This window comes from Callorhinchus milii, unplaced genomic scaffold (assembly GCF_018977255.1).
Source record: "Callorhinchus milii isolate IMCB2004 unplaced genomic scaffold, IMCB_Cmil_1.0 Scaffold1, whole genome shotgun sequence".
NCBI classification, from domain to species: domain Eukaryota; kingdom Metazoa; phylum Chordata; class Chondrichthyes; order Chimaeriformes; family Callorhinchidae; genus Callorhinchus; species Callorhinchus milii.
The window spans coordinates 135642103-135667301 of record NW_024704742.1 but is presented as its reverse complement, the minus strand read 5'-3'; the positions used below and the strand labels follow the sequence as shown (position 1 = coordinate 135667301).

Genomic DNA, 25199 nt, shown 5'->3' with positions numbered 1-25199 from the left:
AGTCACACAAACATTCGTGGGCTGAGCGACCAAATTTTATTGTCGGTCAGGACACGGGGTGAGGGAAACCCCTTTCTCTTTTCGAATAGCGCCATGGGATCTTTAACATCCAGCTGCGCAAACAGATGGAGTCCTGTAGCTCAGTGGTTAGAGCACTCGCTTTGCGAGCGAGAGACCTGAGTTCAATTCCAGGCAGAGGGCGAAACCTTGGGCAAGTTTCCTTACTCCACACAGAGCCTAATAATAATCCCTCCAAAACCCAAAACAATAATAAATTGGTCATTTTCAATCTACGACTGTTTGTGGGACATTGCTGTGCGTAATTGGCTGCCGCGTTCGCCCACAAATATACAGTCAATTCGCTTTACAGTGTGTTCTGTGAAGCGCTTTGGGACGTCCTCCCGACGTGAAAAGCGCTATACCAAATGCAAGGATTATTATGGGACCTCGGCTTAACGTCTCATCCGAAACACGGAAATCTTAAGAGAGCAGATTTCCACGCCTCCCCTTCCTTAGAAATTCTGAAGCTGACATTTGCCTGGGTCTGGAGTGCGTGGAGTTACTTCTCAAAAGCCACACCTCTTGGAAATGTCAGAGCTGACACTCTACAGGTAATTGGGAGAGAGGTGTAGGAAGGGAGGGAGCGAGAGAGGAGAGAGCGAGAGAGAGAGAGAGAGGAGAACCTGTAGAGAGGTCTGTCGCTTACCTGCAGAGTGGAAAAGGAAGATTAAAATCCACACGCAGTATCCAGAGAGAGAGAGAGAGAGAGAGTGTGTGCTCACCCCCGCAAAGCTACACAGTAAGTCTCCTTAAAGACTCCGTCGGGACCATGAATGATTGTGGCAAAGTGCTGCATCCCTCTCGATCGGTTGAGTTTGCCCGTTTCCCCTCCAGTCAGTGTGCAACACGTTACAGTCTGAACTCACTGCTTGTGGAATGTGCGGAGTTCAGCACAGTACAGATCGAAGGGGGCGGGGGGACAGTGGGGCAGACAGGCTGACCGTCCTCTGTGTGAGAGTCGGTCTGTGCGTTTGTGGTGGGGGCGGAGGGAAATGTCCTGCGTTTCTGCGATAGTTTCTAGGTGGGGTGGGGGGGGTGGTGGCTGTGTTTGATTGTCAGTCTCTCGGGGGCGCGGAGGCTGTGTGTGTAGGTGAGGGGATGTCCTGTGTGATGGGCGGTCACTGGGTGGCGGGCTGGGGGTGCTGTGTCATAGTCAGTCTCGAGGGTGGTGGTGGGGGGCTGTGTGCGCGTGTGTGTGGGGGGGGTGCACTGCGCGTGTGTGGGGGTGGGGGCTGTGTGTGTGTATTGGGAGAGTGCGCTGTGTGTGGGTGGGGGGGGTTGCTGTGTGAATGTGTGTGAGGGGGATTGTGTGTGCATGTGTGTAGGATGGATTATATGTGTGTGTCTGGTGGGGGGCTGTGTGTGTGTGGGTCTGTGTGTGTGTGTGTGTGGGAGTGGCGGGGAGACAGCTGTGTGTGGGGGGGGTTGTTGGGGTTGTGGATGATCAGTCTCTGTAACAAGCTGTCACCTGTATGCTGAAGTGTTGGCACTTCACTTGGTTTGTTTTCCAATCTTTATCTGCTGTGTTTTCAAGCTTCAGTTTGTCTCGTTTGCTCTCGATCTGTGTGTATCTTTCTGTCTCTCTCTCTCTCTGTGTCGCTCTCTGTCTGTGGTGTCTGTGCGTCTCTCCCTCTCTCGTTTGCATGTATGTGTATTGTGTGTCTCGCGTGTGAGTTTGTCTCTCTTGCGTGTATGAGTGTCGCTCTCATGCTACGTGTGTCTCTTCCTCGTGTGTGTGTCTTGTATGCATGTGTCTTTCTCGTGTGTGTGTGTGTGTCAATCTCTCAGTTGGCAAGACTGAAATTTCTCCCCTCTCGAGGAACAAGGACAAATGTCAACCAACCAGTTGAGGAAGGTGAGCTATGTAATTGTCAAGCGACTGCCAGGATGGTGGAAGGCGAACTAGATGGACCTTAGTCCTCTTTTGCCCAGCAAATTCTTATGTCCTTACATTTTTACATCCGAGCAGTTTACAAACAACAGCCACAAGTTTTTTTTTAAATATATCTTTTAAAAATAACATATGTGGAGACCTGTAGCTAATAGTTAGCACAATCGTTTCGCAAGCGAGTGGACCTGGATTCTATCCCAATCAGGGCAAAACCTTAGAAGATTCCTTACTCAACACACCTCTGTTTACTTAGCAGTGTTTAGGAACCAGGTTGTTAGTCGATTGGCCCATCACTTTACGGTGGTTGAGCCTTAGAACAGTAAAGATAGGAAGAGAAATGGTGAAAGAGCTGGAAAGTTAGGTTAATAAAGAAAGGATAATAATATAGGGATAACTGGCCCAGTTACACGATGAGCCCAAAGGCCTTTTTCTGTTCTCGGTCCATATTAGACCTTGAGTGAAATTAAATAATCTGTACTCGCACCCCATGTGTTCCTGTAACACACTATTCAAACCCCAGGTCAGGTCTTGAACTAACTCACAGTCCAGGCTGTCGCTCCAGTGAAGTGCCGGTGAACTGACTCAATGTTGGAAATTCCGTCCTTTGGGTGAAACGTTAAACCGAGGCCCTCTCTGTACCTGTTCGGGTGGACGTTAAAGATCCCCACAGCACTGTTCGAAAAGAGAAGGGAGTTTCTCTCTCTCCCGGTGTCTTGGCCAACAATCCCCCAAATCAAATCGATGGTTGTTCATGCGACATTGCTGCGCTCAAATCGGCTGTCGGGTTAATCTACAAAATACACAGTCAATACACTTCATTTTAAATCCAGTGAAGCACTCGCCAATGTCGTGGTTCGAACCCACAAAACCAGACTCAGAGACGGGGTAATAGACTGTATATAATAACCCTTGATTCAGGCTGGCATTTAAAATACAAGAGTTATTATATTCAACACACAGCAGTGAATTGGGAATCGGGAAATACCTGCAAATACAGATTAACCCAAGTTCAAGAAGGATCGGAAGTCAAATGCTTTGCGACCCTTTGAATTGGTTATTCACTTCATGGCTACTCGTGCGGATTCATCTGCCATTCCCTTGCTTGGTTCCCTTTTCCGTTAAGTTGGTATCAATATGGGAGGAGGCGTCAAAGCTCATGTGTGTGTGTTTGGGTTGGTGGCGGTGTGGTGGTGGTGGGGTGGGGGGATGTGGAAGAGACTGTGTGTGTGTGTGTTTGTGTTTGTGTGGAGTGCTATGTGGGGCATGCAGTGTATTATCTGATAATGTCACCCCCATCTCCTTCGCACCGTGATACCTGGGAGGTTTCTGTCGAGGGAAATGGATAGGAAGGTGTGGGGACTTGGCATCACAAAATTCAAACTGATGCAGTGCTGGGGGTATATTGCATTGTCGGAGATGCTGCCCTCTGGATGAGACGTTAAACTGAGATCTTGTCTGTCTGTTCAGGTTGGATGTTAAAGATCCCATAGCTCCATTTGAAAAGAGAAGGTAGTTTCTCTCTACCGGTGTCCTGGCCAACAATCCCACCCCAAATAAAACTGGGGCTCAGTCAATCCTCGACTATTTTTGGGACACTGCTGTGCGCAATTGGCAGCCAAGTTTCACCCAATGGCTGTGAGGATGCCATTTTACAGTATATCCTGTGAAGCACTTTGAGATGTCTCAACAACTTGATGAGGCGCTATATCAAATGCAAGGAATATTATTATTTTACTATTATTATGGTAAGCACCCAGAATGGAATTTAACTTGAAATTCCAGTTCCCCTTCCCCGCCTTAATGTATTTATAATAATAATCCTTGCATTTGCATCTCACGTCTTCTAGGCATCTCAAAGTGCTTCACAGAATATATCATAAAGTGGAGTGACTGTATATTTCGTGGGCGAAATGCGGCAGCCAATTGCGCACAGACAATTGTGGATTGAAGTGACCAATTTATTATTTTTTTTGAGGGATTATTATCAGGCGTGTGGAGTAAGGAAACTTGTCCAAGGTTTCACCCTGCCGGGAATCGAACCCGGGTCTCTCGCTTGCGAAGTGAGCGCTCGAATCACTGGACTCCACGATACCACTTCCTTCATTCCTAGTACAGTTTTCCCACCGGGTCGATTTCTGGATGCCTCTGGGTGTGTGTATTTCTATGTGTCTCTGTCTCTCTGTTTGTGGGCATCTATGTCTCTATCGCAGACACTCTCTCATTCCTCGTCTGCCTGTCTCTCTAACTCTATCCCTCAGTCTGTGTCGCTCACTGCCTTCCTCAGTCTGTCTATCTGTCGGTCTGTCTCTCTTTCTCTCACACTGTGTGTACTCATAACAAGCCATTTGGCCAAACTAGTCAGTGTTTATACTCCACATGAGGCCCCTCCTAAACCCCTGTATTTATTCTCGCTCATATAAGCAACAAGCCCCTCTTAAATACATTTCTCATTATTTCTCTGTCACTGACACACTTTGCTTATGGAATTTCCTCTCTGTCAGAGTTCAAAATCCTCGTCCTTGCCTTCAAAGCCCCCGTGGCCTTGTTTCTCCCTACCTCTGTGACCTGCCAACTCCATAAATAAAAAGAATTCGGTCACTCAATCCACGACTGTTTGTGGGACGCTGCTGTGCGCAATTGGCTGCCACGTTTCAGCCACAAAACACAATCAATTAACTTTACATTATATTCTGTTACACACTTTGAGGTGTCTAGAAGACGTGATAAGACGCTATATCAAAATGGAAGGATTATTATTATTATTATTATTATTACAGACCTGTCCGCTCCCTCCGCTCAACAGGTTCCGGCTTGCTCCATCCCCCCCGCCCGGCCTGTCCCACCATCAGCGGTCAGGACTTCTGCCTTTCTGCCCCCACCCTTTGAGCCATGAAATCATATAATAATAATAATAATCCTTGCATTTGATATAGCGGTTTTCACGTCTTCTAGACGCCTCAAAAGAATAGCCTGTAAAGTGAAATGACTGTATATTTGTGGGAGAAACCCGGTAGCCAATTGCGCACAGCAGTGTCCCACAAACAGTCGTTCCAGTCATTCATTTCATACCTGTTTGCGGGACATTGCTGGGTGCAAATGGCTGCCGTGTTCATCTGTAAATTAGGTGTCACTATGATTTACAGTAAAATTCTTCAACATTGAGATATTTTGAGGAATTTGTGCACAGAAATGCCCCAGAATCAGTCATGTGAGTGAGCGAGCGAGTGAGTGAGCGAGGGAGTGAGCGACCGACCGACTAACTGACCAATTTTTATTTGGGGGATTGTTGGCCAGGCCACCAGGAGAGAGAATCCCCCTTCTCTCTTCGAATAGTGGCACGGGATCTTTAACGTCCACCTGAACAGGCACAGGCGAGACTTCGGTTTGACTTCACATCCGAACTGGAATGCTACTGGGCTGAAAGCCCCAACCTGGGGACTTCAATCCACAACCTTCTAACTCGGAGGCGAGAGCACTGCTGACTGAGCCTGGCTGACGCCCGTTTTGTATTGCTTTGGCGATAGTTAAAGTTACTTTGGGTTTTATTGTTGCTGCAATGTAATTTTGACCCCCTGCAGTCCAGTAACAGGATCGTTCAGTGGATGTCTCACTTGGCAATATCGAAGACCAATGCTCTCACACTATTCCCACTCTCTGGAGTAATCCCCAATGGCTGTGAGGATGCAATTTTTAATCTGGTATCGCGTTCCCCTTTAATAAAACCTTCTAATGTAATCTGGGTCAGTGGGCCTGTTCCCCTGTTCTGAGAATCACAATTGCTAACAGAGTGGGAGTATCGTAGAGGCATTAAGAACATTCCTTTGGGCTCAGGAGCTTGTTGGAGTCCGTATTGTTTGTTGCTATGGGCTTAATCTTTGTGGCGTCTCATCTCACTTTCTTTGTGCCAATTACCAGGAGGTATCCAGTGTCAGACTGGCTTAGTCAGTTGCACTCTGGCCTCTGGATCAGAAAGTTTATAGTTCAAGCCCCCTCATGTCGTGCCTTTGAGCTCAAAGTTCAGGCAAATGCTCCAGTTCTGGGAAGGGGGAGAGAGCTGTTTTGTCAATGACTTGACTTATCAAACATACTCCTTCTCGGTCCTGCTAACCCTGGCTCATTGGGACGACCTGGCAAGGAGGACCAGTCACTGGGGACAGGTAATCACCCCACTCAGCTCCTGTTAATCCTGCAAACCCAAACCATAATGGATAGGGTGGTCCTAGCTGGACAAGCAGTGGGAAAGCTTGCCAGACAGTGATATCAATGGCAAGCTATGCAGTTTTAGCTGATTAGACTCCAGCAGTTACCCCAACGCACACTCTGAGACCCCTTAGCCGTGCGTGGCTCTTGCCAACCTGCGCCTACTACTTTCTGGAATTGGGTAAGCAGGATGGGTCCCTCCAGTGAGAGAGAGCGCATTCCGTTCTATTTCTGGGATTTCCACGTGTAAGTGGGATGCATGGAATTGTCAGCTTGGTTTGGAGACTCAAGCATGGTGATGGGTTTCTGCGTGTGTCAGGCACCCGGCTGACTCTCTCCCTCTGATCTCTCTAATTCCGCAAGGTTCATCTCACCCCAAACTCTGCTGCCCGCATCCTCACTCCCACTCCCGTCATCCCAATACTTGCCAGGCCCTATTGGCTCCCAGTGGTTCCATGTCAAGATTCTCACTCGCAAATTCTTACGCACCCTCATCCCTCCCTTCCTCCATGACTCCCTCCAGTCTCACTTTCCTGCCCGCTCCCTCCGCTCAACAAATTCAGCCGCACAGCACACACCCCATCACCTCTCGACCCTCAGGAACTCCCTCAACCTTTCCGTCACAACCCCTCCCTCTTTCCCTCTCTCTCTCCCTCTCTCGCTCTCTGTCGGTCTTTAAAATTCTGCTCAAAAGCTACCTCTTCGACTGTGCCTATGGTCACTTTCCCACTCCCCCCAGCTCGGTGTCAGGCTCCGTCATTGTTAAGCTGTCCTGCCTGAAGGGCTCTGTATAAATGCAAAATGTTGTAAAGATGTTTCGCTCACAAAATACATAATCAATCTATTTTACAGTAATTCCCGTGAAGCGCTTTGAGACTTCTCAAAGGGGCTGTATCAAATGAAAGCATTATTATTATAATTAAAGCTCTAGGAAAGTGGAAGGCACTGAGTGAATGCAAGTTTTGGTTGTATCACACCCTCCCTCCCACTCAGGTTGGCATACTTTCCAGAATGTCAGCTCTGCCGCATTCCTTCAGGCTTCTCCTAAACACACTGTCCATTTTATTATACTATTGTCATGTATGTGTGTGTTGTGTGTGCGTATCTATTGTTGATTGGCGGGATCGCTTTCCCGGGATAATATTTCATCCCACAAAAAAAAAGGGGTCACTCAGTTTGTGGGATATTATTGTGCTCAATTGGCTACCATGTTTCGCCCATAAAATATACAGTCAGTTCACTTTATGGTACATTCTATGAAGTGCTTTGAGGCATCTTACAGGCATCGATAAGGCGCTATATCAAATGCAAAGATTATTATTATTGTCGTGTGCATGCAGTCAGTGTATATGTGGTGTATGCAGTGAGCGTGTGTATGTGTTGTGTATGAAACAACAAGACCAACACAATTACATTTGCATAGAGTTTTCACGTTGGGAGGATGTTCCAAGACGCTGGACAATCAGTTGTTTCAGACCAGAGTTGGGGGTCGGGATCAGGGCAGGTGGAGGGCAGGGGGTGAAGGAGGATGATTGAAGGCACGGTCAAGGAGGAGGGTCTTGAGATGGGTTTTGAAGGAGGCTAGAGCAGGGGCGAGGCAGAGGGACTGCAGGATGGAGTTACAGAGGGTGAGGGCAGAGTGGCTGGAGGCCCGCCAGCCAATGGTGGGGTGGGAAAGGCGGGTGATGTGAAGCAGGCTGAGCAGAAGGAACGGGCAGATTGGTAGGGGGTTAGGAGGTCACGGAGGTAGGGGGAGAGCGAGGCCGTGGAGGATTTTGAAGGTGAGGTCCAGGATCTTGAACTGTAACCTCTGTGTGATGGGAAGCCAGTGGAGTTGGGCGAGGATGGGGGTGACGGGGTCATGGATCCTGGTGCAGGAGAGGACACAGCCTGCAAATTTCTGGATAATCTGCAGCCTATGGAAAGAAGAGTTGGGGAAGCCGACAAGCAAGGAGTTTGCATAGTCAATCCTGGATGTAATGAAAGCATGTATGAGGGTCTCGGTGGCCTGCGGTGTGAAACTGTGGCGAAGTCGGGCGATGTTCTGAAGGTGGAGGAAGGCAGAGCAGGGCATAGCAAGGATATGGGGTTGAAAGGATAGACGCCAAAGCTCCGGACTCGCTCAGGCAAGTGCAGTGTGCAACCATGGATGGTGATGCTGTCAGCGCCTGAGGTGTGGAGGCACTGATGGGAGCCGATTAGGAGAGCCTCGGTCTTGTTGATGTTCAGCTGAAGAAAGTTAGCTCTCATACTATGAGGGTGGAGGCAGAGAGGTAAAGCTGGGTGTCATCTGCAGATGATGTCACCAAGAGGGAACGTATAGATATTGAAGAGGAGGGGACCAAGGACAGAGCCCTGAGGAATGTCGCATGAGATGGTGCGGGGGCTAACGGAGAAGCCGTCTGTGGAGATGAAGTGTAGACAGTGTGAGAGGTACGATCTGAACCATTCAAGGACAGAACCATGAAGGTTGAGGTGAGGGGAGAGCGGTGGATGAGGAATAGAGTGATCAACGGTATAGAAGGCAGCAGAGAGGTCAAGGAGGACGAGGAGACAGAGGGAGCACTCTTCGCAGATGTACACTATCATTTGTCACTTGACCAAAGCTGTTTCTGTGCTGTGGGCGTCGAGGAAACCCGATTGGAGTGAATGTGTGTGACGTATTCAGTGTTATGATGTTAATAGAGCACTGTGTGTGTGCCCGTATATGTGTAACTAGTACTTGACTATTGTAATGCTATCCTGCTTGAAACCACCAAGTGAGTATCCTGGGAAGGGGGGTGGGGGGAAGAGGCAGATTGGAGAGGGATCTCCTTGGGGCTGAGTTGCCTAGCCGTGGTATTTTGGAATCAAGGCCACCTTCTATGACAGATTCTAGTCTGGTTCCTGAGCCAGGCAGGTCTGCAGTATTCCAGGGCACTGCTGATGACAGCACAGCCCAGCCTTACGGGTAGGGTAGTGCAAGCGAGCACTTGCTGGTTGAACTCCAGCAGATTCCTCAACACACTACACTATAAAGTTCCCCGACCCTTACCTCTGAGCCACAGAGCCTCTGAGCTCTTAATTCGGATGGAAATATCCGTCCATACTGTGTGTGGGAATCATAGTGTTTTGGTTTGATGGGTTCTGACTGAAAACAGAATGTGCGTGGGGCGTCCCTATAATGTGTTAGTGCCCTTCCCACTTGTAGGAAGCGGTGAGGTTTTTTTTTGTCGGTCGGTCGGTCGGTGGAGTGGTCACAGCGGGGGAGGTACAGAACCTCAGCTTAACGTCTCATCCGAAGAACGCAGCCTCCGACAATGCAACACTCTCCCATGTCAGGCAGACACAGTCGGTAGAGCTCTCTCATTGAATCAGGAGGTTCAAGCCCCCACCGCGGGACTTTGAGCTCACACAATCGCAGCAGGTGTGATTGTAGGGGATGTGCTGCAAATTAAGGTCCTGTCTGTCTCTTACATTTGATGTCTCAAAACTCTTCTAGGATATTGTAAAGTGTAGTGTCCGTGTGTATTTTGTAGGCAAACACGGCAGGCAATTTGCACACAGCAATGTCCCGCAAACAGCCATGAGGTGAATGACCAATTTTATCTGGGGTGATTGTTGGTTAAGACAACGGGAGAGAGAAGCTCTCTTCTCTTTTGAAGTAGTGCCATGGGATCTTTAATGTCCAACAGGACAGGCCTCAGTTTAATGTCTCATTCGAAGGCTGGCACCTTCCACAATATAGGGCTCCCCCAGCACTGGATTGGGGTTTCAGCTTAGACTCTGAACTTGAACGACTGTGAACGTCTTAACGTGAGGCTTGAATTCACAACCTTCGGACTCAGAGGAGAGATGGTTAACGACAGAGCCAAGCTGTACACATGAAAAACAGAGAGAAAATGAAAGAAAAAGAGGGGAAGAGAGAGAGAGAGAGAGAGAGAGAAGGGATCAAACGTAATTTGAGAAGGAGCTGAGATCAGTCATAATAATATTAATAATAATAGTATTGATAAGGAGTCCTTCCTTTGCGATATCAAATAATAACAATCCTTGTATTTGATATAGCATCTTATCATGTCGTCGAGGTGTCTCAAAGCGCTTCACTGTAGAATGGATTAATTGTATATTTTGTGAGCAAAACGTGGCAGCCAATCGCGCACAGCAGTGTCCCACAAACAGTCGTCGATTGAGTGACCTTTTTTTCTTTCCCATAAAGCGGAATAGGGTCACTGGGAGGAATGCGCCACAGTGTATAGGAGTCCTGGGGCTCAGTGGTTAGAGCATTTATCTCGTAAGCGAGAGGACCTGGGTTCGATTCCCGGGCAGGGCGAAACGTTGGGCAAGTTTCCTTACTCCACACGTCTCTGTTCACCGAGCAGTAAGTAGGAGCCCAGTTATTAGTCAATTGGCGGATCCGGGGGTAATAATCCCTTCAAAATAAAAATAATAATTTAGCCACACCGCTTTGGGCAATTGGCTGCCGCGTTTCGATCACAAAATATGCGGTCAATCCACTTTACAATGTATTCTGTGAAGCGCTTTGAGACGTCTCGAAGACGTGATAAGCCGCTATGTTAAATGCAAGGATTATTATTATTATTATCTGACCAGGCTGTCACACTTCCATGTGAAGTGTTAATCCGGTGGAGACAACAGTGGTTAATATGGTGTCTCTTTCTCTCTGAGATTAGATGTGAACGAGCCAGCAAGTAGTCAACATTATTAGTGGGGATTTTCAAGCATCATCTTAAGACAAAACATTTGCTTAGAGTAAATTACTGGCTTCAGAGATCTATATCTTATGTGATACCACGTGGAAACACACCATTCAGCTCAACTGGTCCATGTCAGTGTTTATACTCCACATAAGGCTCCACCCCTCCTGTTCCTCTCTCCCACACCTCTCTCTTCTTACCTCCCTAAACAAAACGTGGTCACTCAATCCACCACTCTTTGTGGGACATTGCCGCGTTCCGCCCGCAAAATACACGTTCAGCAGTGAAACGCTTTGAGACGTCTCAACGACGGGATCAGGCACTATATCAAGTGCAGGGATTATTATTATGTATGCAGCAAATTTCTTCTTAAATACATGTTGTGTGAGTGTGTGTATATGGACCTAAAGCGCTCAGAGATGCTACCCATGAAAAGCGCTTTGAGATATCTCGACAACCTGATAAGTGGAGTCCTATAGTTCAGTGGTTAGAGCACTCGCTTTGCAAGTGAGACACCTGGGTTCAACTCCAGGCAGAGGGCGAAAGCTTGGGCAAGTCCTTACTCCACACGCCTGATGATAATCCCTCTAAAAAACAAAACAATAATAAATTGGTCATTTTCAATCCACAACTGTTTGTGAGACATTGCTGTGCGCAATTGGCTGCCGCGTTCGCCCACAAATATACAGTCAATTCACTTTACAGCATATTCTGTGAAGCGCTCTGAGACGTCTGGAAGACGTGAAAAGCGCTATATCAAATGCAAGGATTATTATCATTAATTGCAAGAATTATTATTATTTTTAAGTTGTTGCTGTATTTCTGTGTATGCAAGTCCAAAAGCGTATATGTATGTGTGGACCTTTCTGTGTGGTGTCGATTCTGTGTAATTATATTCAATAAATAAATTAATCATTTACTTCATATGTGGAGTCCTGGAGCTCAGTGGTTAAAGCATTCGCTTCACAAATGTGAGACCTGTGTTCGAGTCCTGGCAGGACAAAATGTTGGCAGTTTCCTTACTCCACACACCTGATAATAATCCCTCAAGTAAAAAAAATAATAATTTGGTCACTCAATCCACGACTGTTTGTGGGACACTGCTGTGCGCAATTGGCTGCTGCATTTCACCCACAAATATACAGTCAATTCACTTCACAGTCTATTCTGTGAAGCTCTTTGAGACGTCTCGAAGATGTGAAAAGGCGCTATATCCAATGCAAGGATTATTATACCTATTGTGAGACGTTGCTGTGTGCCAATCGGTTGCCGTGTTCACCCAAAAATGTCCTGCGCTTTACGGACGTACCTGGGAAGCACTGGAGATGTTTCAACGGTGTTGTATCAAATCTAAGTTTTACTGCTATTACTGCTATGCTCTTGTAGGCATTTGAAGGAAAACATTGAAGCTGTTTTGGGCACAGTAAGGTCCCGCACACAGCTGGTATAGTTTATCCAGGGGATTGTTGGCACAGACAGGACCTTGTTTGAAACAATAATATTAATAATCCTTGCATTTGACATAGCGCCTTCCACGTCATCGAGATGTAAAGTAGATTGGCTAGAGCGTATTTTGTGGACGAAGTGCGGCTGCCAGTTGGCACAGGAGTCCCACAAACAGCCGTGGAGTGAGTGACTACATTTTTTAGGTAACCCACACCCCACCCCCCACACATTCGGAGGACAGCATCTCCAATCAGGCAGCACTCCCCCCAGTAACGGCACTGAAGCTTCCATGTTGATAGTGAGCTCAAGTCTTGGTGTGTGTGTGTTTGTGTGTGTGTGTAGATGTGTGTGTGTAGATGTGTGTGTGTGAGGAGGGGGCGGTTGGGGGTCTAGGAACCGTAAACATCTGACCCAGAGGCGAGAGCGCTGCTGACTGAGCCAGGCAGCCACGCGTAGACTTGTAACTGGAGTGAATTATTTTGGAGACAAAGCTTAAGCTTCGGGAAAGGTTGGTTTGGCGTTGGTGCTAACGTGAACATGTTTCGCTTTTCCCATGTGATGGTATCCGTGACTGACTGCACTGACTGAGCTATGAGTCACAGCCTGTGACTCAGAGGCAGTGAAGATAGGCAGGGAGGAAGGGAAGCAGGCAGCCTGGGCTCCTCGTGTCTGAGTCAATCCATCACTGACTGCAGTGCGGTGGAGGCACAGACTTGCACATCTCCTGCAACTCCAGAGGTATGTTGCACAGATGGAGCGAGCGTCAAACATAATTGTGCATCTCTTAAAGGGGGCGATCACACTAAGGCAGGTACTTTCTACGACCTAAAATGATCATTTTCTACGGCTCTCTACGACCCAGAAGACGTCTTGGCGACGTGGTAAGGCGCCAAATCAAATACGTGTAAGGATAATAATGAATAATAACAATCCTTGCATTTGATACAGCGCCTTATCACATCGTCGAGACGTCTCAAAGCGCTTCACAGAATATACTGCAAAGTGTAGTGACTCGTGTATTTTATGGGCGAAAGGCGGCAGCCAATTGCGCACAGCATTGTCCCACAAACAGTCGTGGATTAAGTGACCACATTATTATTTACTTATTTAGTGAGCAAGTGAATGGGTGAGTGACTGAGTGTGTGAGTGAGTGTGTGAGGGAGTGACTGAGTGAGTGAGTGAGCGAGTGATTGAACGAGTGAAGGAGTGAGCGAGCGAGCGAGCGAGGATTTTTAAGTTATTTGATTTATATTGTTATTAATGATAATTATCCTTGTATTTGATATGATGCTTTGTTACACTGTTGATCAACGCGGCAGCCAATTGCGCCGTGGATTGAGTGACCCATTTTATTTGGGGAGATTGTTGGCCAGGACACCGAGAGAAACTCTCTTCTCGTTTCAAACAGCGCCGTATGCATAAGAGTATCCAAACCAGTCTGAGAGTTCCACGCAGTGGGGGTAACAAGGCCCTGACGTAATAATAATAAATAATATTAATAATCCTTCCGTTTGATATGGCGCCTTATCACGTCTTCTAGACATCCCAAAGTGCTTCACAGAATATACTATAAAATGTGGTGACTGTATATCTTGTGGGAAAAATGCAAATCACAGAATAGAATCGATCACCGATAAAAATCAATCATTCACTTTGTGGTTGTTTGTGGAACATTGCTGTGTGCAAATTGGTTGCCATGTTTGCCTACAAAACCAACTGTCTCTCAACCGTTTTAAGTAAAAATTTTCACAAGAAAATATCGTGTAGGTCTTTGAGGTATGTGGATGATGTGAAATGGCTCTATGTCAAATGCAAGGATTATAATTATTATTAATAATATAATCAATATTATTTTTAGTGTTACTAAAATAATTATCAATACTTATCAATATTATTTATTATTTTATATAAATTATATAATTATTATAAATAATTACACCTGTTTGTGGGCCACCTTTCGTCACTCAATCCACGACTGTTTGCGAGACGCTGCTGTGCGCAATTGGCTGCCGCGTTTCACCCACAAAATACACAGTTTTAATCCACTTTATATGTCCTGAGAAGCGCTTTGAGACATCGCAACGACATGATAGGGTGCTATATCAAATGCAAGGATTATTATAATAATTGTTAATTAAAAGCATGAGAATTGCTGGACAAAAGAGACCAAGGTCCATCCAATTTGCGTCCACCATCGTGGCAGTCACTTGCACATCATGTCCCAAACTATATACTGTATTATTTAACAATAATGATTAATGTCACTGTTCTTCTGCAGGTTCAGTGAGATTAGCACTATGACTGATGGGGACTATGATTACCTGATTAAGCTCCTCGCTCTCGGGGACTCGGGGGTGGGAAAGACCACCTTCCTGTACAGATACACAGACAACAAGTTCAACCCCAAGTTCATCACCACAGTGGGCATCGACTTCCGGGAAAAGCGACTGGTGAGTGCGCAACTCGACTCCGAGGCTCGGCCTAATCCACTGCAATCCACTCCCCCCACCCCACACACAGCAGGCAGCTAAACCGTGCGACCGACAGCAATAGTGACGAGCCAGGTTGTTTGCCCATCAAACCAGTCAGCCCGGTGCTCTCGCCTCTGAGTCAGAAGGTTGTGGGTTCAAGCCCCACATCAGAACATGGAATCACATGGTGTAAGATGACACTGTTGCATTGTCGGAGGTGCCGTCCTTCGGCTGAGACGTTAAACCGAGGCCCCGTCTGCCTGTTCAGGTGGACGTTAAAGATCCCATGGCGCTATTCGAAAAGAGAAAGGAGTTTCTCTCTCCCAGTGTCCTGGCCAACAATCCCGCAGAGAAAATTCAGTCATTCACCTTATGGTTGTTTGCGTGCAATTGGCTGCCGTGGTTTGCCCACAAAATACAGAGTCACTCCACTTTACAGTATATTCTGTGAAGCGCTTTGAGACGTCTCAAAGATGTAATAAGGCACTGTATCAAATGCAAAGATTAGTTTCAACCCCCAGCAATAATAGTTATGATAGTCATCTGAGCCAGGTGTCAGCCTGGCTCGGTCGGTGGCACTATCGCCTCTCAGCCAGAAGGTTGTCGGGTTCAAGCCCCTATATCGGGGTCTTTGAACAGGCAGTCTGTGTAGACACTCCAGTGCAGCACTGGGGGAAGCGATATATTGTTGGAGGTGCCGTGCTTCAGGCAGTGTGGGTACAGCCTTAACATAGTGTGCCATACACTGGCTAAATGAAATGCATTGGAAACTGGCTTAACGTACTGTAACAGACGCTGACTTAACTGACAGTGGGCAGTGACTTAATGCAAAGTGTCAGACACCGGCTTAATGTAGTGTCAACAGAGCATCGCTAACTCCAGTTTGTCCTCTCCTAGGTTTACCCAGTCAGAGGCTCCAACAATACAACCGGCAAAAACATCAAAGTCCACCTTCAACTATGGGACACAGCCGGGCAAGAGAGGTAATTGCTGGGCAGATTGGTGACTGGCCAGATGTCAGCACGGCTCAATTGGTAGCACTCTCGCCTCTGAGGCAAAGGGTTGTAGGGTTCAAGCCCCACACGTCAGGACATTGAGCTCCCAGTCTAGGCCGAAGCTCCAGGGCATAGGCGCAGTTGACGAGGTAGGTGTTAAGATAGGTTTTGAAGACGGATAGAGAGGAAGGTGAGGTGAGGTGTAGAGGGAGGTATAGGGCCATAGAAGAAATTCCACCTGGGTCTAGATTAAATCTACCGTCCTTCGGATGAGACGTTAAGCCGAGGTTCCATCTGCCTGTTAAGATGGATGTTAAAGATCCTATAGCACTATTTGAAAAGAGAAGCGAGTCTTTCCCGGAGTCCAGCCCAGACAATTTTTAAAAAAAGAATATGTATTTTCTAACTCCATGGCTATTTGTGGGTATAATCCAATAATAATCAAAATTGGCTGCCACAAAATATACCGTCAATCCACTTGACAGTATATCCTGTGAAGCGCTTTGAGAAGTCTTGACAACGTGATAAGGCATTACACCAATTACAAGGATTATTATTATTATCAATATTATTATTATAGTCTCAATTCAGAGCTCACAGTCTTGGCTGACACTTCAGTGCAGTGGGGGTGGGAGGGTGGGGTGGGGGAGTGGTTCTGCATTGCAGGGGGTGCTGTACTTTTACATGAGACATTCAACCAAGTACTCCTGTTTGCCTGTTCAGGTGGATGTTAACGATCCTCTGGCACTATTTAAAAAGAGTAGGGAGTTTCTCGCTCCCGGTTTCCTGGCCAACAATCCCCAGATAAAATTGATCATTCTCTTCATGGGTGTTTACGGGACATTGACGAACGTAAATTAGCTGTTACGTTCACCTACAAAACACAGTCACTACACTTTATAATAAACTCTGTGAAGACCTGCTCCGACATGAATGGCGCCGTATCAAATGTAACCATAATTATTGTTATGATTCAGAACGCTTCCTGTTAACCTCATTCCTGCCGTAAAGATGAAATGAAGATGAATGTGTTTACAACTCAGTGATTAAGTCTCAGCTACTGTGTCCAATTCTGGGCACCACACTGTAGGAAGGATTTCAGAGCCTTGGAGAGGGTTTAAGGAGACTTACTAGGATGGTACCATGGATGAAGAGACTTTATTAATAATAATAATCCTTGCATTGCTGATGACACCATCAGCATCCAAGGCTGCACTCTCCACCTCTCAAAGCCAGTCAGGAACCTCGGCGTTTTGTTCGACCCTGAGCTGTCCTTTCTCCCTCACATCCGCACCACAACTGGCACCGCCTTCCATCACCTCCGGAATATCGCCAGATTACGGCACTACCTCACCCCTCACGCTGCTGAAACCCTGGTTCACGCCTTTGTCACCTCAAGGCTGGACTATGGGAACTCTCTCCTCGCCGGCCTTCCCGGCACCTCCCTCCACACTGCAGGTCATTCAGAACTCTGCAGCTCGTGTACTGTCCCGCACCAGGCTTCGGGACCACATCACTCCCACCCTCGTCGCCTCCACTGGCTCCCCATCCCCCAGAGGATTGATTTCAAGATCCTCATCCTCACCTACAAGGCCATTCACGGCCTTGCTCCCTCCTACCTCTCCAACCTACTATCCCCTACCTACCTGCCCGTACCCTCCGTTCCTCTGGCTCCGGTCTGCTCCACGTCCCCCGCCCCAACCGCCCTACTATCGGTGGTCGGGACTTCAGCCTCTCAGCCCCAGGCTCTGGAACTCCATCCCCCAGTGCCTTCGCCTTGCTTCCTCCCTTTCCTCCTTCAAGGCCGGTCTCAAAAACCTTTCTCTTTGACCGTGCCTTCAGCTCCCCTCTCGACTCTCTACCCCTCCTTGCTCCCTCCCTTCCCTCCCCTCACCCTGACCATTTCCCCCTTGTCGGTCATGACCCAACTGTGCAGCGCCTTGGGACGTCCTCCTGACGTGAAAGGCGCTCTATAAATGGAATCTTGTTGTTGTTGTTGTTGTTGTTGCATTTGATATAGCGCTTTTCATGTCTTCCAGACGTCCCAAAGCGCTTCACAGAATATACTGTAAAGTGAATTGACGGTATATTTGTGGGCGAACGCGGCAGCCAATTGCGCACAGCAATGTCCCACAAACAGTCGTGGATTGAAAATGACCAATTTATTATTGTTTTTGGTTTTGGAGGGATTATTATTAGGCTCTGTGTGGAGTAAGGAAACTTGCCCAAGGTTTCGCCCTCTGCCTGGAATTGAACTCAGGTCTCTCTCTTGCAAAGCGAGTGCTCTAACCACTGAGCTAGAGACTAGAAAAGCAAGAATTGTTCTCCTTAGAGCAGAGAAGGTTAAGAGGAGATTTAATAGAGGTGTTCAAAATTATGATTGGTTTTGATAAGAGGAAATCAGGAGAAACAGTTTCCTCTGGTGGGTTAGTAAGCGATGGACCCAGATTTAGGATAATTCTGACATAACCAGAGGGGAAGGGGAGAAGAATTCTTTTACATTCAGTATTTTTCGAGTTGTTACGGTCTGGAATGCACTGTCTGAAAAGGTGGTGGAAACAGATTCAATAATAATAGCTTTCAAAAGGGAATCGGAAAACTACTTGAAAAAAATTTTGCAGGGTTAATGGAGTAAGAGCGGGTGATGGGACTAGTTGTGTCGCTCTTTCAAAGAGCCAGCACAGGTACGATGGGCTGAATGGCCTCCTTCTGTGTTGTAGGATTCTATGATTCTAGAAAAAAAGCAAAACACAAATAATGTAATTGTATTTATCTCCCGGCGCTCTGAGTCCTGCCAATATTTGTTTTCTTATTTTAAAACACCTAATTAGACCCCTCATTAATGTTATTATATGTACAATTGCAATCTGATTGCTCATTTATGGCCCATGAGAAGGAAATGGGCTTATTTTACAACATAATACAAATTTGCAATACTGTATATTCACTGGAACAGAGAAGGCTGTTAGGAGACCTGGTGCATATATATAATGATGAGGGATTTGGATAGAGGAGGAGGGGAAATTATTTCTCCTGGTCGGTGTGTCAGTGACTTGAGATAATTAGCAAAAGGAGCAATGAGTTTTTTTTAGAAAAACAGTTATTAGGAAGCAGTGGTCGAGGGAGAGTCCATATTAATTTTCAAGAGAGAACTAGAGAGATATCTAAAGTCCAGTAGCGAAAGACGTAGAGCACTCACAGTTAGAGCACTCGCTTCGCAAGTGAGAGGACCAGGGTTCGATACCCAGAAGGGGCGAAACCTTTGGCAACAACAACAACAAAATTGCATTTGTGAAGATGTCCCAGAGTCAGAGTTACAGACCCGAGCTGTAAGTTTTCTTACTCCACACTCCTCTGTTTACCTAACAGTAAGTAGGAACCCAGTTGTTAGTCGATTGGCAGATCGCTTTCCTGGGCAAAATTTGTGGAACTCTGCTGTGCGCAATTGGCTGCTGCGTTTCACCCATAAAATGTGCACTTTACAATATATCCTGTGAAGAGCTTTGAGACATCTCAACGAGGTGATAAGGCACGATAAATGCGAGGATTATTATTATATTACCAACTTATGCTTAATACTTCTGGGAAATAGGTGAGCAGAGGGCATCCCTCTGGGGTAGGTGGCGGACAGAGAAAGAGACAGAGAGAGAGAGAGAGAGTGAGTGAGCCCTGCATTCCAGACACAAGGAGATTTCCAGGATTCTCGGTCTGGTTTGGAGACTCTTAAACTTGCGTGATGTGTTTCTGACCAAATGCATCCTTGACTTGCATTTATATAGTGTCCCTCAAGCAGGATAGCGTCTCAGAGTGCTTCACAGTAACGGAGCCTAACCAGGAGTCAGGGGTGGGGACCGTAAGCATGGTCGAAGAGAAAAGCCTTCAGGCACGTTTTGGAGATTGCAGGGGGCTAGGCAGAGGGTTTGAGGAAGAGTGTTCCAGAGCTTCGGAACGTAGAGGCTGAAACAGCGACAGCGAATGGAGGGCACGAGGGACAAGCAGGAGGCCGGAGCTCGCCAAGAGGAGGCCAGGAGTCGTGGAGTGGGGAGTGAGCAGGTCGGAGAGACAGGGAGATGTTTGAAGACGAGTGTGAGGATCTTGAAATAGATCTGTTCGGTGATTGGGAGCCAGTGGAGACTCAGATGTACAAACCTCAGTGTTGATTAATCCTAGTGTTAACGTCACTCCTGCAGGTTCCGCAGTCTGACCACAGCTTTTTTCCGCGACGCCATGGGCTTCCTACTGATCTTCGATCTGACAAGTCAGCAGAGTTTCCTGAACGTGAGGAACTGGATGAGTAAGTGACCGCAGTCATCTCTTCCCCAACACCTGCTCATCCCTCGCCCCACTGCTCCACCGTCAGCGGCCTTGTTTTCAGCCACTACACCCTCTCATTTCAACTTCTCAGGCGCTGTATCAAATATACCTATTATTATTTCAACAGGTGCTGTTAAGACACAAGTTCATTTAATAATCATAACCCTTGCGTTTGATAAGCGCCTTAATTGCATCGTCGAGACGTCTGAAAGCGCTTCACAGGATTTTGCTATAAAGTGGAACTTTGTGCGGGTAATAAGTCCTCAAAAAAAAACGTGGTCACTCAATCAACACTCATTTGTGGGTCGCTGCTGTGTGCAATTGGCTGCCACGTTTCGCCCAGAAAGTACACAGTCACTTCACTTTACAATATATTCTGTGAAGCACTTTGAGACGTCTCAGCGACTTCAACAGGCACGATATCAAGAGCAAGAATTATTATTATTATTACGAATGATTATGTGGATCCTTCCCACAGGTAAACTCTGGTTTAACTATCTCTCAAGAGCAGAGAGAAAGACTTTGTGCTCAAGTCTCCGAGAATGGCTTCATTCCCAAGACATAACTGATGCACATAATGGAATGGAACAAGGAAGCGTGGCCCTTTAACAAAACCTTGGTGCAATTAAAGGAGAAAATTCACTCTCTACAGCGTGCAGAGCAGTGATTAGATAATTGGGATGTTTTCCCTCTGCCTGCATTGCGACTGCGAATCATTTAACTTGGTGCTCTCGGCTCTTGTGGTAGGACTCAAGAATAGGCACATACTGATTACCATTTATCCACATTCCCATCTATCCACACCCGCAATTTATTGTTGTGCGTCAGCCTGACTCAGTCAGTCGCACTTACACCTCTGGGCCAAAAAATTTTGACTTTGAGCTCCACTTTGTGGACTTTGAGCTCGCTGTCTAGGCTGATACCCCATTACAGTGCTGGGGGAACATAAGAACAGGAGTAGGTCATTCAGCCTCTCGAGCCTGTTCCACCATTCTATCAGATCATGGTGGATCAGCACCTCAATTCCAATTACCCGCCTTTGCCCCCATATCCCTTGATACCGTTACTTGACAAAAATCATTCCACCTCAGTCTTGAAAAATCGAACGGATCAAATGGGGCAATGGGGTAGAACTGCATTGCCAGTGGTGCTGTTGTTTGTACCAACAACTTGCATTTATATTGTGCCCCTCACCCAGGGTAGCATTCCAGAGCGCTTGACAGTGGCAGAGCACGATATCGAGCTGGGAGGAGGTGACCATAGGCACGGTCAAAGAGGAAGGTCTTCAGGTGTGACCTGAAAATGGGGAAAGAAGGGGCAAGGCAGAGGGGCAAGTGTTCCAGAGTTTCGGGACATAGTGGCTGAAAGCACAGCCGCCGATGGCGGAACAGAGAGTACGAGGGACATGCAGGAAACCGAGGCCAGTCGAGCGGAGGCAACGGGTTGTGGGTTGGGGGGGGGGGGTGGTAAGCAGGTTGGAGAGATGGTTAGGTGTTGTAGATGAAGGGTTATGAAGACGAGTGGGAGGATGTTGTAATTGATCCATTTGGTGGTCAGTGGAGCCCGTGGAGCCTGGCAAGAACAACAACAACTTGCATTTGTACAGCGCCCTTCACGCTTGATAGTGAGAGTCCCGGAGCGCTGAAACCAGAGGGAGTTTATATGAAAAGACGCTTTCAAGTTTACTGTCAAGTGTAGTGACTGTGTGCTTTGTTGGTGAAACCCCAATCTTTTGGTCAATTGTTATTATTCACTTTCCATTGTAAGATGGTTTCCCTATACATGGCGGGCAGGCAGTTGGGGTGGAGGGGGGGAGTGTGGGTGGGGTGCGGGAGGAGGAAGTACTGGTGTGATAATAATAAATAATAATAATCCTTGCATTTGATATAGCGCTTTTCACGTCGGGAGGACGTCCCAAAGCGCTTCACAGAACGTACTGCAAAGTGAATTGACTGTATATTTGTGGGCGAACGCGGCAGCCAATTGCGCACAGCAATGTCCCACAAACAGTCGTAGATTGAAAATGACCAATTTATTATTGTTTTTGGTTTTTGAAGGGATTATTATTAGGCTCTGTGTGGATGCAGATGGGGATGCAGAGCCACTGGCTTTACAGTAATTACGTCCTCTCCTCTGACATTAAATGTGAGACGCCCATGAATGCGAGAGCAATCCGCAAAAATCTGCCTGGATGCAACTTCCCCACCCAACTCAGCCAAACTGGCCCCCAAGGCAACAGGCGGAGAGAGAGAGAGAGACCTGCTGTGGTGCAGAGGGATAATTACAACACCTGCCATGGTCATAAATAAACTGGTGACAGGCTTGAGGGGCTGAACCAGTTAGCTGTGTGGAGTGCTGTTTGTTACTCGATTGGGGGGTTCGTTTCCCAGAGATAATAATTCCCCCTTCAGAACGATAAAATAATAATTTGGTCACTCAATCCACGACTGTTTGTGGGACGATTGGCTGCCGCGTTTCGCCCGCAAAATACAGTCAATCCACTTTACGGTGTGTTCTAGAAGCGCTCTGAGACGTCTCGACGACGTGATAAGGCGCTATATCAAATGCAAGGATTATTATAATTATTTGATATCACGACGGGAGGACGCCTCAAAGCGGGGTTTACTGTTGAGTGTAGTGACTGTGTGTTTAGCTGGCGAAAGTACACGCATTCGTTACCTCAAAAGTTCGACTACGGAAACTCCCTCCTTGTCAGTCTCCCCAACTCTTCCCTCCACAGGCTGCAGATCATCCAGAACTCCGCAGCTCGTGTCCTCTCCCGTACCAGGGTCCATGACCCCATCACCTCCACCCTCTCCCGGCTCCACTGGCTCCCCATCCCTCAGAGGATAGAATGCAAAATCCTCATCCGCACTTTCAAGGCCTTGCCCCCTCCTACATCTCTGACCTGCTGACCCCCTATCAACCTGTCCGCTCCCATCGCTCAGCAGGCTCCGGGCTGCTCCTTGTCTTCTGCCCAACCTGCCCTACCGGATTTTCAGCCACTCTGCCCCCACTCTTTGGAACTCCATCCCAGTCCCTTCACCTCGCTTCTGTCCTTGCCCCTTCAAGGCACGACTCAAGACTTTCCTTTTCGACCACCCTCCTGCCCCCTCTACCCTCCCTCATCCCAACCCTGCACCTCCCCCCACGCTCGGGTCCTGATACCTGACAGTTCAGTGCCTTGGGACGTCCTCCCGACGTGAAAGGCTCTTTGTGGTTGTTGTTGAAAGTGAAACTGCCAATCTTCCAACTGCTATTGTTCGTTTTCCAAAGAAGACGATTCCCCTCCACATGCCGGGCGGAGAGTAGAGATGTTGGCAATCTGGTTATAATAACGAATAGAAAGAATGGGGAAACTCATCTTCCCTTTCACTGTGACCTTCCTTGGTGTTGGCTGCCTCAACTTCTTCCTGTCTAATCTGATCAGGTGCCAGTCCCGGCTCATTCGCTCAACACTCTCGCCTCCGAGTCAGGAGCCGGTGGGTTCGAGCCCCACATCAGGCCTTTGGGCCAACATGGTCAAGGAGATCTTCCTCTTCGACCAGTAACCTTACAGTAATCTCCTCCCTCCCACCGGCTGCGGAGTCAGGCTCCGCCACTGATAAGCTCTCCACTTGTAGGGTTGACAGGAGCTGTGCAAGAGAAACCCATATCGCCACCAATTACATCTCCAAATATGGAGTGAGGAATCCCGAAAGATCTCACGACATGTAGTTGCTCCCAAATCATTTGAGGATGCCACCTCCTGGCCACAGAGGCTCATGTCAGTCCTTCTCTCTTGTCTCTCTTGTCTGGGGTTTTGTGATGAGATTGACTGGATCCAGAGGTTGATGCAGACCTGCTAAAGGGGGGAATTATCACTGTCCTTACCTAGGGGACCGAGGTTTCCACTGATAGCCAGCAAGGCAAAGGCAGAGGGTCTTTGCAGACATGCACATAGGGTTGTTAGGAACAGCTGCAAAATACACAGTCGCTACACTTCACAGTAAAAATCCCGTGAAGCGTTTAGGGATTCGATTGAAGCATTTTGCGAACGTAAGGATCATTATCATTTCCCTGGGAGGCTGTACCCTGCGTGAGGGTTGCTATGTAAAATGCAAGTTGTTGTTGTTGTTGTTGTATAACCGTTAGTAAGACTGTTTTCCGTGCAGGTCAGCTACAAGCAAATGCTTATTGTGAAAACCCTGACATAGTCTTAATAGGAAACAAGGCGGATTTGGGTGACCAAAGGGAGGTGCAGGAGAAGGAAGCAAGAGAGCTCGCCGACAAATATGGGTGAGTAAGTTACTTATTATACCCCCAACCCCCATCCCCTCTCCCATCAGCCTCAGATATCCTGTCCTGGCTGAGCACCGGACTTAGAGCCTGAAATCTAATAATAACAATGGTCGTTTCATTTGATGCAGCGCCTTATCACATTGTTGACACGTCTCAAAGCGCTTCACAGAATAATAATAATAATAACCCTTGCATTTGATATAGCGCTTTTCACGTCGGGAGGACGTCCCAAAGCGCTTCACAGAATATACTGTAAAGTGAATTAACTGTATATTTGTGGGTGAACGCGGCAGCCAATTGCGCACAGCAGTGTCCCACAAACAGTCGTAGATTGAGTGATTTTTTTTGAAGGGGTCATAATCCCCAGAAAAGCGATCCACCAATCGACTAACAACCGGGTACCTGCTTACCGCTCGGTAAACAGGGGCGTGTGGAGCAAGGAAACTTGCCCAATGCTTTGCTCTGCCCAGGAATCAAACCCCTCTTGCGAGGTGCGCTGACACCTACGCTATGGGACTCCAATTATATGCAATAATAAACTTCTCCGCCCTTCCCTCTCTTTCTCTCTCTCTCTCCCCCTCTCTCCCCCCCCCCCCCCCCCGCAGGATTCCCTACTTTGAAACGAGTGCTGCCACAGGCAGTGAGATTGACAGCTCTGTTGTTGCGCTCCTGGACTTGATAATGAAACGCATGGACCAGTGTGTGGATAAGAGTCAGATTCCCGATTCAGTCAATGGCGGAGCGAGCAAAAAACTAGAGGACGAGACGCCAGATGAGAATAAATGCGCCTGTTAAAGAGAACCTAACTCCTCCCACCCCTCCCTCTCTGACCTCCCTCCCTCTC

General features: G+C 47.5%; 1 protein-coding gene across 2 annotated transcripts; it reads left to right on the top strand.

Annotated features, from left to right (window-relative positions):
* The first annotated feature begins 615 nt into the window (after positions 1–615).
* Positions 616–25199, top strand: rab27b (RAB27B, member RAS oncogene family). Of its 2 annotated transcripts, none has more exons than XM_042340571.1 (6): positions 616–799; positions 14573–14744; positions 15663–15748; positions 19951–20054; positions 24229–24352; positions 24961–25199. In XM_042340571.1, the coding sequence occupies exons 2-6, from the start codon at positions 14592–14594 to the stop codon at positions 25148–25150; spliced, it is 657 nt and encodes a 218-aa protein (XP_042196505.1). In that variant the 5' UTR covers positions 616–799; positions 14573–14591; the 3' UTR covers positions 25151–25199. The 2 variants fall into 2 exon arrangements, with proteins under 2 accessions (XP_042196505.1, XP_042196511.1); XM_042340577.1 differs by lacking the exon at positions 616–799 and adding an exon at positions 12862–13032.